The 13,203-nt window shown below is 51.8% G+C and overlaps 6 protein-coding genes across 6 annotated transcripts; 5 read left to right on the top strand and 1 right to left on the bottom strand.

Annotated features, from left to right (window-relative positions):
• Nucleotides 1–627: 627 nt before the first annotated feature.
• On the bottom strand, nt 628–2,064 carry C7974DRAFT_174199 (uncharacterized protein). Its single transcript, XM_046136209.1, has 2 exons — nt 965–2,064; nt 628–915 (listed from the first exon to the last, which is right to left on the bottom strand). The coding sequence occupies exons 1-2, from the start codon at nt 1,837–1,839 to the stop codon at nt 705–707; spliced, it is 1,086 nt and encodes a 361-aa protein (XP_045998321.1). The 5' UTR covers nt 1,840–2,064; the 3' UTR covers nt 628–704.
• Nucleotides 2,065–2,988: 924 nt separating this feature from the next.
• Nucleotides 2,989–4,188, top strand: C7974DRAFT_392983 (RTA1 like protein-domain-containing protein). The gene is made up of 2 exons (XM_046141733.1): nt 2,989–3,357; nt 3,408–4,188. The coding sequence occupies exons 1-2, from the start codon at nt 3,204–3,206 to the stop codon at nt 4,091–4,093; spliced, it is 840 nt and encodes a 279-aa protein (XP_045998322.1). The 5' UTR covers nt 2,989–3,203; the 3' UTR covers nt 4,094–4,188.
• C7974DRAFT_392984 (uncharacterized protein) lies at nt 4,189–6,019 on the top strand. The gene is made up of 2 exons (XM_046141734.1): nt 4,189–4,417; nt 4,468–6,019. Exons 1-2 carry the CDS (start codon nt 4,346–4,348, stop codon nt 5,614–5,616), a joined length of 1,221 nt encoding a protein of 406 aa, XP_045998323.1. The 5' UTR covers nt 4,189–4,345; the 3' UTR covers nt 5,617–6,019.
• Nucleotides 6,020–6,609: 590 nt separating this feature from the next.
• On the top strand, nt 6,610–9,494 carry C7974DRAFT_423870 (uncharacterized protein; the record flags this gene model as incomplete). Its single annotated transcript, XM_046144405.1, has 1 exon — nt 6,610–9,494. One exon carries the CDS (start codon nt 6,610–6,612, stop codon nt 9,406–9,408), a length of 2,799 nt encoding a protein of 932 aa, XP_045998324.1. The 3' UTR covers nt 9,409–9,494.
• A 491-nt stretch (nt 9,495–9,985) lies between these two features.
• C7974DRAFT_174235 (uncharacterized protein) lies at nt 9,986–11,312 on the top strand. Its single transcript, XM_046136210.1, has one exon. The coding sequence runs from the start codon at nt 10,131–10,133 to the stop codon at nt 11,019–11,021; it is 891 nt and encodes a 296-aa protein (XP_045998325.1). The 5' UTR covers nt 9,986–10,130; the 3' UTR covers nt 11,022–11,312.
• A 252-nt stretch (nt 11,313–11,564) lies between these two features.
• C7974DRAFT_309293 (uncharacterized protein) lies at nt 11,565–12,692 on the top strand (the record flags this gene model as incomplete). The annotated part of the gene is made up of 1 exon (XM_046138215.1): nt 11,565–12,692. The coding sequence occupies one exon, from the start codon at nt 11,565–11,567 to the stop codon at nt 12,690–12,692; it is 1,128 nt and encodes a 375-aa protein (XP_045998326.1).
• Between the last annotated feature and the right edge of the window lie 511 nt (nt 12,693–13,203).

Below are 13,203 nucleotides of genomic sequence, written 5' to 3' on the forward strand. Positions count from 1 at the left end.
GCGTCGAGTTTGAAGTCCGTCTGCTTTGGCGCTGACATGTCCGAAAGGGCCTCGCAAAGTGCATACCTTTTAGGAATGTACGCAAGATGTTCTCGATACCGTAAGTACACTATGTATGGATATCTACGTTTGTTGTCACACGACATGTGCACGCAAATAATCGTTGATGCTTCATAGTGACATCAACGACCAACTCCAACAGACCCTGATCCTCAAGTTTCATAAAAACGGCGGATAAGCGACTTTCAAGCTGACCAACTTTGATAGAGGAAATGTAGTTTTAATAGTACTCAAAGCTATAATTCAGTCTAGCGTGACCTTTATTGTAGGCAAAACGGTAATCTGTAAAGTCTCTGTGGATTCTCCTTCCTTTACTGTCGCGTGGTAGAATATCTGGCTCACATCGTCCACCATTTATCCCGCAACGTGAGAGCCTGATCCAGACGCCTCCTGAGCTTCTAGAGACATTTGATCAAACGACTGAATTGGCGTAGCTATATCATGAGATATAGAAGTGCATGACTCCACAAAACTTACACAATGGTGTGAGGATGGCTGTTGCACATGTCCGGTATCCTTTACATAAGTCAACATAGCGTAGCCAGGAGGCTGCAGCCATGTTTCTCATACATCACGAACTCCTCAGATCTGTTCAGCATCACTGAGTTTGATATCAAGCCCCTTTCAATCATCTCAAAACTATCTTAGACAGAGTTTCGACGCACACACGAACGATTTCCCAAAGGCGACAGCATCTGGTAATGACTTCGCGGTCTGCTACTTCTTGGCCAGTATATGCCTGCCTCTGTCGATGACCAGGTATCCGCTCGGGGGTTCGTGGCAGTCATCACTTCGCCAGGAGAGGCATACCGGCCTGTACTATATTGAAAGTGGCGGATGACTTCGTCGACGAGACTACGGCTAACATTAGTTTGGTACATATGGTGATCGGGATGAAGCTTACCTTGTACTTGTGCGTGCTTCGAGCATTCGTCCTGCTCGAGCGACAGCGGCCTCTTCGGCCACCCATTGCACGCGTTGCTCAAACCACCGCCGCTTATCGGCTCGCAGCCACTCAAGCTGTTCAACCGTAAGAATATAACGATGGTGTTCTCGGGCTTCACCTCCGCGCATCTGAACTGACCCACCCTGTTGCTGACTGAACTGTCGTCTGAGCCCCTCGGCGTCGAATGATGGACCAATATCGAGCGCAAGTGAATTTGTCACGAACCCAGATCTCATCAAGAGGCAGCGATACCTCAGTTTATAGGCCTTTGTCAATACCTCGCCAGTTGTGATGTCTTGTGCCCAGTACAAATGATCGTGAGTCACTCCGCGCTTCTCGCTGTCTGGATTGGCAACCAACAGGCGGAGAATGTTTGTCTGGAACCCAAATCCTTGACTCTCATATGTTCTGATACTTGCAAACGTTTCGAAACCTAGCGAGCGCATGTAGTAGCACAGCCGTAAAGCTTGTAGCGGCGAAGGATGTTGGTCGCTCGGCACGCAACTGCTTGTCCATCGGTATGCGGTTTTCGCTGTGAGAGTTGCGTTCTGCTCTGTTACAGCCTTCAGAATCTTGCGCTGAGCCTGAACGTATTCCAACGTTCGCTCGAACTCCTTCTCGAGCTGCTCTCTGTACTGAATATCGGGCAAGGTCGAAACAAAGGCGCGAACGGGTATGCGCAGCTCCGGGGGGGTTGGTATCGCATTAGGTTGCCTACTGTCTTGTACTTGTGGCAAGGCATCTATTGTCGTGCAGATTCGGAGGAGTTCAGACTGTTGTGTTTGTTTGGGCAAGTCGTGCAAACACTTGATTTGCGTCAGTAGTCGGTCCATTTGCCTTTCCCTCCAGACAGTTTCTCCCCGTTGATGATGTCCTAAACCTTGTTGGTATTCTGCATCAATGCTGTCAGTATGCTGCTGACTAGGTACCAAGATCTGCGTGACTGTGGAGGCATGTTGGCCGTAAGCATTCTACCTTGTGACAATTCCCGAGCGAGGTTCTCAACGCACATGGCTATGTGTCGTCCCCTGTTCGTCGTTTCCTGCGTTGAAAGCGCACAACTGGATAAAGGGAACTCATGTTCGAGCCGGCGCAACACACGGAACCGCTCTAACATGTCGCTGCGATAGTCGGACATGGGCGCGAAAATGGTGACGATGTGAACGATGTGCGTGATAGAAATGCGAATGAGTGATGATTACAGATCTGCTGTGAAATGAAGGATGGGAGATAGTAGAAGTGCTAAGGTTTGAAAGGCTGCACGTGCGAAACAGACAGAGCGAATGCAAGGAAGGTATGAAGGAGTTCACGCCAGAAATAGGAAGTGGCCAGGGGCACTAGAGAAAAGGCAGCTCCCGCATATTTCTAGCCTGGGAATGATGTCTCTTGCCGAACCGGGCTTTCCATCAGCACTGCTTGAATCGGCGCGCATAGTACAGGGAGCCAGCTGCAAACTTACCTTCCGACCGCAATCCGCGAAAATCCATTCAGGTTTGCATGATTACAAAAATGTTGCCAACGAGGAGATAGTCCTGGAGGCACCCATTGACTTGACGCTACACATCAGCTGAGTGTAATTTCTGATTGTGAACGATGCCATGTGTAGGATGCCACGAGGCCCAGTATTGGCCGCAAACGCCGTCTCCTGAAAGTGGCAGTGCCTCACCAGTATGACGGCGCTAGAGGCACGGTCCGCCGTATCTCGTTCTTGTTTGAGCGCTTACCTATGGTGGACATGGACAGCATAAGGTTGTTTTCAGAGTCAGGCATCTACCTTGGCCTCGTAGTCAACCATCGCTCGCCGAGATAGGTACGGTTTACGGCAGCCATTAGCTGCCGGGCGTGTCCATGCAATTCTAGACGTTTAATAATTCGAGAGCATTTTCTGACAGGTGTGTGGCTGTGTTCTGAAACTTGGTCAATGCGCTTACCGTATAGCATATACGGACGTATAGCTGTGGGTACATACGCACACCTCGCAACGGCCATCTGTTTTGGTACCAAGAAGGTCGCGCGTAGTTTAAATATCTACATCATCTCAACGATGAGAGACACTATCGCTCTTTTGTTTGTTCCTTATCTTACCTTTAACCGCTTCTTGATTCTTTTCTTACCGAATCCACCTTTCAATCGCCATCCAGATCTCCGAGCTCTCCTTGTGTATACTCTCCTAAACGAACCCAAATAGCCATTTAAGATGGCAGGTGACACTGGTATCTACCCGTACACGCCCAACAGGACGGCCTGCGTGATTGCAGCTGTGCTGTTTGGAGCCAGTGCCATATACCACCTTTTCCAATTGATAAGATCGCGCGCTTGGTTTTACACTTCGTTCGTCGTTGGAGCTTTGAGTTCGTAGTACCCCTTCATCCTTCATGCTTTCATACTAACATCTACAAAGTGATGACAGCAGGTTATGGCTTTCGTTATGTTTCTGCAGGATCTCCCGCCGACCTGGGACCCTACATCGGGCAGTCTTTACTCATCATCCTACCGCCTTCGCTCTACGCCGCTACGATTTACATGATATACGGCCGACTAGTCCTCTTTGTCAACGCCGCAGAAGCCTCCATCATCCGCCCAACGCTGGTCACAAAAGTGTTCGTTTGCGGAGACGTGGTCGCATTCTTCATGCAAGCTGGTGGTGGCGGCATGATGGCTCAGGCTAGTATGGCAAACATGGGACAGAAGATCATGTTGATTGGTCTCTTCGTGCAGCTACTCTTCCTCGGATTTTTTCTCTGCATCGCGCTGGTCTTCTGGAAACGCATGACCAAGTCATCGAAGCAGTACGCGATCCCACAGTATGGCAAACACTCGTGGGACCAACTCCTGAAGCTGGTGCTGGCCGCTGCAGTCGTCATCATCCTGCGATGCATCTTCCGTGTCATCGAGTTTGCGCAAGGGCACGATGGTTACCTCGTAAGCCACGAAATATACATTTACCTTTTCGACGCAGCACCTATGCTGGGTGTGCAGGTAATGATGCACTTCATTTACGCAGCAGAGGTTTTTGGCGTGGGGAGAAGCTCAAGACTGGGAAAGACGGAGAGTGTCATCGACCTGTACCAAAGAGACCGTGTGTGAAACGGCATCAAGGACCATCATTGTCATGGACAATGCAAAGGGGCCGAGAAGTGATGAACGGGGTATTTTGTAGTGCGTCTGTGTTAAGTTAGCCCGGACAGGGGCTGTGCGTATTTCGTTTTTCGCATCCGACCTCGGGACATTGTGGAGAATCACATTCCTCTTTCCAACACCACGAGGTTGCCACAACCAGAACCAATCGTAATCATCATACTGAATCTGACCTCGTATATACAAACGTGCTAGCTTGTGATGGGCGAGACCCGTCGAGCGCATCGCAAGTCGCGGACCGGATGTGACGAATGCAAGCGACGACGCATTAAGGTGTGTTTGGTGCTTCCTGTACATAATTCCTTTTTAATGTTGTATACAAGTGTGGCGAAGAGAGACCGTCATGCGCTCACTGTGTACGCCATCTCGTCACATGTGTGTTTCCTGACAAACCTCCTGTGAGAGCGAAGAGAAGCACAGCATCGCCATTGCCGACGCGATTGGCTGCAACGCCATCACGACAAAGATCCCCTACTAGTTACACAAGTATTGTCACTACCGATTCGTCACTCTACACACTTAGTGACCTGGCATTGCTGCATCACTGGACTATGGTAACGAGCCCCAATATTGTACATTCGTCATGTGTGAACTACATCTGGCAAGCAGCATTTCCACAATTTGCTTTCACCAACGGTCCGTTGATGAGTAGGTTACTCAGCATTGCCGCATTGCACCAAGCCTATTTGGAGCCCGCCGATCGACGGTCAGCCATGCAGGTTGCCGGGCAACACCATAGCCGAGCTCTCGAGGGGCTCATGGGAAGCCTGGACAGCGACATTGAGCCAAGAGGTGGAAATTCCATATTCGCAAATGCAGTGTTGACGTTTTTCTACGCCTTTATCTCCTTTGGACCTCTCTACAACAATGAATTCGCAATGGCCACTCCGCATACCACTCGCGTTCTAGGCGCTTCTTGGATACCTTTAATACGCGGACTGCACCCTGTCATAGAGCGAGTTCGAGAGCAAGTCCTGGCAGGTCCTTTAAGCTCTTTACTGGACATTTCCAAGTGGATGGAGCTTCAGCCAGGCACGGAAGATGATGACGAAGACAAACAGATCAATCGCATAAGGGACCTGTGGAGCCAAGGCAATTTTAGCGATGAAGACAAAGCCACCTACGATCAGACTTTGTTCGCTTTGAGGCAATGTAATATGTGGTTGAAGCAGTCTGAGAGCTGGTATGATCACACTTCTCTGCGAAAAGCCAATTACGGACCCTGGTCTGGGCCTTTCATTTGGATCTCAGTAACACCCGAATCCTTCTTCACGCTTTTAGAACAGCGGCAAGCACCGGCAATGATAACTTTTGCTTGCTTTGGCGCCTTGATTCACCGAATGGATCACTACTGGTGGATAGAAGGCTGTGGAAAGAGCATAGTTGAAGTCGTGGACCAATGCCTGGGTCCTTACTGGAGTGAATGGCTAGTTTGGGCCAGGCAAGTTGTGCAGTCAGAACCGTCAGCTTGAATGCTACCAATGAACGTTGAGCACAGAAACGAGCTCTTACTTGATGTTTTACAACTACTTACATAGGGTAAGCATGGACTGTGGCAATTTTGCCATCGAACTAACGGTTATAGACGTTACTTTACTCAGGCTGCATGCCAAGACCCAAATGCTGGCTGCAGATCGGTTGATGGGCGGAAGCGCAGGTACAATTTATTTTGACTGCCGACTCCAACGATCACGGGTAGGCCGTGCGAGTCCTTGAGAGCTGCAGGATTGTTCTATGTACAAGTCTGTAACGGACTGGGGGACTGTTCGGAGGGCTGGGTCCATACGCCTGTCTTTGCGCAGTCTGACCATCGTCGAGTCTGGTGTGGGGATTATCAGCATGAAGTTCAGACTAAGTTGTGTAAGTCGTACGAGGCAAATGACAGCTCTCGTCTACTAAATCTTTGGTCCGTGTTGCGCCACCCGTCACGTGCAGCCCCTGACTCGAAACTCTCTCGTAGTTCTTGTCGACCCCACGGAGTAAACGGCGTGCTTCCCTTGGTGCGAATCTTGGCCTATTCCCCTCATTATGGACTTTGTCGTTTAAGATGACTTCGTCCGAGCTCAAGGCCCCGAGTAGCGACTAATTCGGGCGCTGTTGGCCCGAAAATAACTGCGGATAAACTCCCACACCACCATGTGCATGTAGATCCACTCCCGCCCCCGCAAATGCTCGATCCATCTTCCCCAAACGGTGTTGCCCCTGCAGCACACGCGAGGCCCGTTTTGTAATCTCATGTCGCTTGCATCACGCTCTGTGGATGCTCTCTTGCGTGCCCAGGAATTGACGGCTATTCTTCCCAAAGCGACTTGGTGCTCCGGAAATTGCGATGATATTCGATGGCGACATGCTTTCACGATAAGCCCGAGACCGGGCGTGCGGCATTCAATGCAGGTACAAATTACATCGTGGTTCCTCGTTGAACATCCAGGACGCGACCCAGCTTCCCTTCCATTCTTTTCAAAATGTTGAAGACTGTGCTTGGCCTCTATGGCCTGCTCAGCTGTGCAGCGGCACAAACCGACTCTGTTAAAGTCAAGTGGCTCGAAGGAACCCCAGACTACCTTGGTGGTGTCACCTTTGGTCTTCCATGGCCTCGTGGCCAGCACCTAGCCAACGCAACTACATTCACGGCTTCAGGTGATGCCGAGCTCCAATCCTGGGTCACCGCCTACTGGCCTGATGGCTCACTCAAGTGGACCGGACACGCGCTTGGTGCTACAGATTCCCCCGCTGACGAATACACCATCACCGCCTCTGGTCCAGGCAACGCTACTTTCTCCCGTCTAAGACGTCAGAGTAGCAACAGCACCAGCAGTGTGCAAGTCAGCGATTCAGCAGACGAGATTGTCGTCAACACTGGCAAGGTTACGGCTACGTTCCCCAAGTCTGGCAATGTCTTGGTATCTTCCATCGAGTCCGGTGGCAAGGTTGTAGGAAACAATGGTCGATTGGTCCTGAGATCACAAAACGGCACCCCTGATGACGATGAGAACGGAAAACCTACTGGTATCGACTACTTCAGCTTTGCTAGCAAGATCCATAACACCACTGTCTCGGAGGACAATACTGCGCGCGCGTTGGTCACTGTTCAGGGCATTCATTCAGTCGAAGGTGACGCATCGCACGCAGATTGGTTGCCGTTCACTGTGCGCTTCTACCTCTACGCAAACTCGGAAGCTATTCGCATCATCCACACCATCATCTACGATGGTGAGGATAAGAGCGATTTCATCTCCGCCCTTGGTGTCCGTTTTGACGTCCCACTTGCTGGGGAGGAGCAGTACAACCGCCATGTTCGCATTGCTGGTGTTGACGGAGGTCTGCTACATGAAGCGGTCCAGGGTATTACCGGTCTTCGCCGCGACCCCGGTGCAGCTGTAAAGAAGGCTCAATTTGACGGTGACGAGACGCCCGATAAGACAACCTGGGATCAAAGGGTAACGACCCGTTTGCAATGGATTCCCACCTGGAGTGACTACCGGTTGACTCAGCTTTCTCCTGACGGGTTTAATCTCAAGAAGCGCACCAAGGCTGGACAGAGCTGGGTCAAGATCCCAGGAGGTACTCGCTCGGGTGGGCTTGCTTATTTGGGTGGGTCTTCGAATGGCGGTATCGCGCTGGGGCTCCGTGATTTTTGGAAGAAGTACCCCACCAGTCTGGACATCTCCAACGCTGCCACTGACACTGGCTCTGTAACTTTGTGGCTCTACAGCCCACAGGCTGAGCCTCTCGATGTCAGACCATATCACGATGGTCTCGGCCAGGATACATACGCTAAGCAGCTGGACGCTCTCGAGATCACCTACGAGGACTACGAAGGTGGTTACAACACTCCTTACGGAGTCGGACGCACGAATGAGCTATTCCTCTATGCATTCGCCACTACTCCGACAGCTGACCATCTTTCTACGCTGACAAACAACACCAACGATCCCCCAGTCCTGATACCCGAGCCAAAGTATATCCGCGATACCAAGGCAATTGGTAGCTATTGGGACATTCCAGGCTCTCCGAAGGACTCCGCGCAAGCTCAAACGATCGAAAATAACATGAAGTTTCTGATTGAATTCTACGAAAACCAGGTTGAGCAGCGCCGGTGGTACGGATTTTGGGACCACGGCGACATCATCCACACCTACGACGACGACCGCCACCAATGGCGATTCGATATCGGAGGGTATGCGTGGGATAATTCTGAATTATCGCCTGATTTATTCTTCTGGGGACACTTCCTGCGCACTGGTGATGCTGGCGCGTATCGTCTTGCCCATGACCAAGCGCGCCATGGCGGTGAAGTTGACTCGTACCACCTCGGCAACTTCACTGGCCTAGGTACAAGGCACGGTGTTCAGCATTGGGCCGACAGTGCTAAGCAAGCTCGTATCTCCACGCCCGTTTACAGAAAAACCTTCTTCTACATCTCCGGAGGAGACGAGCGCACCGGCGATCTCATTCGCGAGACACAACAGGCTGCTAACGCCTTCGTTACTGTCGACGCTCGCCGCAAGGTCCGTGCCGCCAGCGTGGTATACAATCCCGATCCGAAGGCACTTTACTTGAACTTCGGCACAGATTGGGCTGGTCTTGCCCAGGCCTATCTCGTCGAGTGGGAGCGCCGTGGTCCAAACTGGGAGCAAGCCCGTGACAAGCTCATCGAGGCTATTAAGACATACCCCAAGCTCAAGAATGGCTTCGTAACGGGCGAAGCACTGTACAATATTTATACCGGAGCCTGGTCGCCGCCACCAACAGACCCTGACAACAACGGCAACATCACCGTGTCTCATTTGTCGGGTGTCTTCGGTGTCCTTGAGACCATCGACCAGCTGATAGACCACTTCGGCGCCGAAGCTCGTAACACTACTCAGCCTTTCCTCGATGCCTTCCTCGACTATGCTTACTACTACGGCGCCCCCAAGGCTGAGCAGGCAGCTAGGTACGGCAAGGACTTTGGCAACCTCAACCTGAAGCAGGGTCACTCTCGCTTCACTGCTTATGTAGCCAACAAGCGTAACAACGCTACTCTGGTGCCCCGTGTCTGGTCCGAGTACCTTGGTGACGGTAGCAAGGACGGTCTTGCACCCAACGCACCCTGGAAGACAGAGCGTATTCTGCCGCCCCTTGTGCTCATCCCCGTTGACGAGGCGAAGTGGGTCAGCACCAACGCTGCCGCCTTGTACGGTGTTGCTGGTATTGAGAACTTGGCGCTGGTAGGTGCCCCTGATGCTTCTTCTATTGGTGGCAATTCGACTGCTAGGTAAAGATTGAAGCCTTTCTTCGTTGTACATATGATTATCGGAGATGACTAGCGTACTTCTTGTATATAAAATTGGTAATTCAGTTCGTGTCACCCTTTCGTCCTCGGCTTTGAGCCTCCTTGTGGACTTCGACTGTGGACTTGTGATGCGCGTCAGTCAGCATGCGATAGGTCGACACAGTGCTGGAGCTTCCTGCTCCTGCAGCTTGATGCATGTCGTAGCACAGCCACACAGGAGGGGAAAGGCTGCAATATCATAGGCTTCTCTTAGCTGCTCGCTTTGATAAACACTGACATCCTCCTCCATACAACCCGCATCACAACGATGCCTCCATTCAAGCACCAACCGCTGGATCATCAAGAGAACGACCTCTTTGTGGGAGAGCTTAAAGCAACAATGAATGTTAAGCGTGTTAGCGCATCCACTGTCAACCAGTAATTTGAACAAAGAGACGTCGACCACACCGCTCCGCCTCACAGCATCGTGAACTGCTACGCTAATCAGCGTTGTGGGTTGTACTCTGCCCTCCATCATCGTGAAGTATTACACTAATCAGCATTGTGGGATATACATTTGAAATGCCATACTTAAGCACCAGACCTCGTTTCCAGTGCTGCTCATCATCACACCCACAATAATAAACACAGACAACGCCTCAACTAAGAACGTAGGGCGAAGCCTGACACCAGACAGAACACATAACAACAGAAGATCAGAACCTCGACATGTCCAATACATGCCCCACCACCCCAAAAACGGCAATTCACCAGCCAAAGACCCCTCACGCGCCGAAGAAGCCAAAGGCAGATACTCTCAAATTTCTCCAGCCAGTAGTATACAAGCCCAAGGCGGAGAAGATGCGGAAGGAAGAAGATACTATCATAGATGCTCTCGCCCGAGCAGGCGTGTTAAAAGCTCTTCAACCGAAGAAAAAGGCCCGCTCAGCACCTAGAAAACTCACCGTCAGCATCATCGACGGCCACACCGGTCGCATGATCACCAAGTACGTTCCCATCCATCGGCTCATTAGCATCTCATCCAGGGCCGCAGAGTTCCTCAACCCCCGACCGACCGTCACTGAGTACAAGATCTACGGCAAGTACAACTTCAGCGTCCTCGCCAACGTGATCAATTCCATCACGCTCTCCCACGACCTCCCCATCGCTGCAGACCTCCCCTCAAACCTACTCACCTACGAGGCTTGTCTGCGCCTGGGCATCAACTTCACGCACGCCTTCGTCAAACCGCTCCTCGCCGCGATTAATGTGCAGATATCGTCCACTCTCACCGACGCCGAGATCCTGACATTCGTGACATACCGTATCAGCGCTGTAGACCCCGTGTTCACACACATGGCGAATGTGCTGTGCCACCGGCGCTTCACGGGTAGTATTGGCGATGTGCCGTCGTTTGAGAAGATGGTTGCAAAGAAGGTGGTGCTGCAAGAGGTTATGGTGCAGATTGATCAGTCGCACAAGGAGCGCCGCAAGGCGATTAATGCGTCGAAGTGGGCGCGTAAGGCTCCAGATGTTCAGCCTCAGGCTGGTAAGGGCATTGACAAGGAGAAGTTAAATGAGGAGCAGAAGGTGCTTCTCAAGCTCTTCAAGGGTGAGTAGACTGTAGACGCTGAAAACCATGAAAATCTGAAAGATGGGAAAAGGTGCTTAGAAGGAGTCTAGGCGTGAATGAAGGCAAGTAATGGAAACAGGTAAGTGATTTCCAAGTATCTAGCAATGCTTCAATCGAGCGCAGTTTTACGTATACTATGGGTGATAAAACATAAAAGGGTGCTTTGAATTAGCAGACAGATCTACAAGTGAAACTGCAACAGAAAGGAAATGTCATGATAACGGTGCTGGAGACAAGATGGTAGGCAACGACTGAGCTGCACGGCTAGCGTGACGCACGTGGCGCCCCATTGCCGTGACTACGGATGATGTCAAGCAGCAAGACCCTGGATAGGCGTCCAAGCTTCATCCTGTCGCTGTGCATGTGGACAATTTTCTCGACTCCACAGGCAGCAGCACACTCCTTTTCAGGCTTGCTCGCACTACGTCGAACGCCCTGTCATCAAACCGGCGATATCGGTGCTTCGTTTAGGTCACACGACATTCACAGGCAACACCCATCGTCAATCCTGCCATAGCAGACAACTCAGCATGGCACCTATAAAACTCTCGATACCAAACGCGCAGACGCAAACGCCAGAGAGCGGCAAGCCATACACAGAATACACAATCAAGATTGACCACCCTTTTCCGCGCGCAACATCATCCGTCTCGAAACGCTACACCGACTTCTCGAACCTCGATTCAGCCCTCCGCTCTGCAGTCGCCGCACCTCCTGCCTCTCTCCCGCCCAAATCGTGGTCGCTCTTCGGCCTCGGCAGCTCCCTTGGATCCCCCGAACAAGTCGAGAAGAGGCGACAAGGCCTCGAAGAATACCTGCGCGCAATCGAGAACAGCGAAGACGCACGATGGAAAGCATGCAAAGCATACAGAGAGTTCCTGGGACTCGACGATAAGGACAGCAAGAGAGCTGCTGGATTTCCAGGCAGCCAGTTCGGCAAGGACCGCGTGAGGGATAGCTCGGATTGGCTGGACAAGCACTCCGAAGTCAAATCGAGTCTGCAGGACGCCCGGCGATGGCTCACGGCGCGCGAACAAGCCAGTGCCGCCAGCGCCCAGCACGACGCCGCCGCGAACGCGAAACGCGCGCTGCTGCGCGCGGAGTCGCTGCTCGGCGCGCTCGAAGAAGGGCTGCGGCGCCTGAGCGGCTCGAGCGGCGACGAGTGGAGCGGGGAGAAACTCGGCGATGGCGAGGTCAGGCGACGAAAGGATATGATCAGCAGCTCACGCAAGGAGCGCGACGGCCTGGAGAGTGTGCTGAACACCATGGCGGCCAAGGCGGCGCTGTCGGGCTCGGGTACCCTGTCTACGCCCTCGACGTCTAGTGCTGCTGTCACCGCGGAGCAGAAGGCAGGGCTCTTCAAGGGCGCGTCAAAGCCCTCGGGCCGTCGTGTGCTGGGTGGTGCGCCGGTGGAGACGGAGCGCACACGCGAGCTTGATAATGAGGGTGTGTTGCAACTGCAGAAGCAGATTATGTCAGAGCAAGACGAGGATCTTGTCGATCTGACGACTGTGGTCAAGCGCATGAGGCAGATGGGTGTTGCTATCAACGAGGAGATTGTCGAGCAGAATGCGCTTCTGGGGTTGTTGGAAGAGGATGTTGAGAGGGTGGACGGAAAGATACGGATTGCGAAGAAGAGGATGGACAAGATTCGTTGAGCTGGATCAGCGTGGTGGCATCTGTGAGTTTAAGCATACATAGCGGGCGTTTACGGGGTTATGGTAGATAGCGTTCAAATGGATACCCTTGATTCTATTTTATGCTAGAATGTAGGAGTCATGATAATACATTCAAGACAAGGTATTCCATGGTATGGGATATCGCGGAGACGCAATCAAGAATCTTGACGCGTGCCGTTCTACTGCTCATTAATCTGGAGGCATGTTTTGGTTGCAACACTCTTATATATCTACAGGACATGAGCACATCTTGAGAAGGCCCGCAACCTAAATTCAGCCTTGCTCGCGTTAAGTACACATGCTATGTCCTTGGACGTTTGGAGATTCTGAATCCGTGTATATGCTGGAATGGAGTAATAAGAAGCACTTCTGCAACTTATTAGCTACGATAGCGGTGGCTTGGATCCTATAAAACTGCTAAGTGGCTGGATGGACATGCCTGGGTACAGTATTCATGCTACAATTGGACTTCCAGGGGTTATGTTCTCAA

This window comes from Boeremia exigua (genome assembly GCF_020726555.1).
Source record: "Boeremia exigua strain MPI-SDFR-AT-0100 chromosome Unknown C7974scaffold_5, whole genome shotgun sequence".
NCBI lineage: Eukaryota > Fungi > Ascomycota > Dothideomycetes > Pleosporales > Didymellaceae > Boeremia > Boeremia exigua.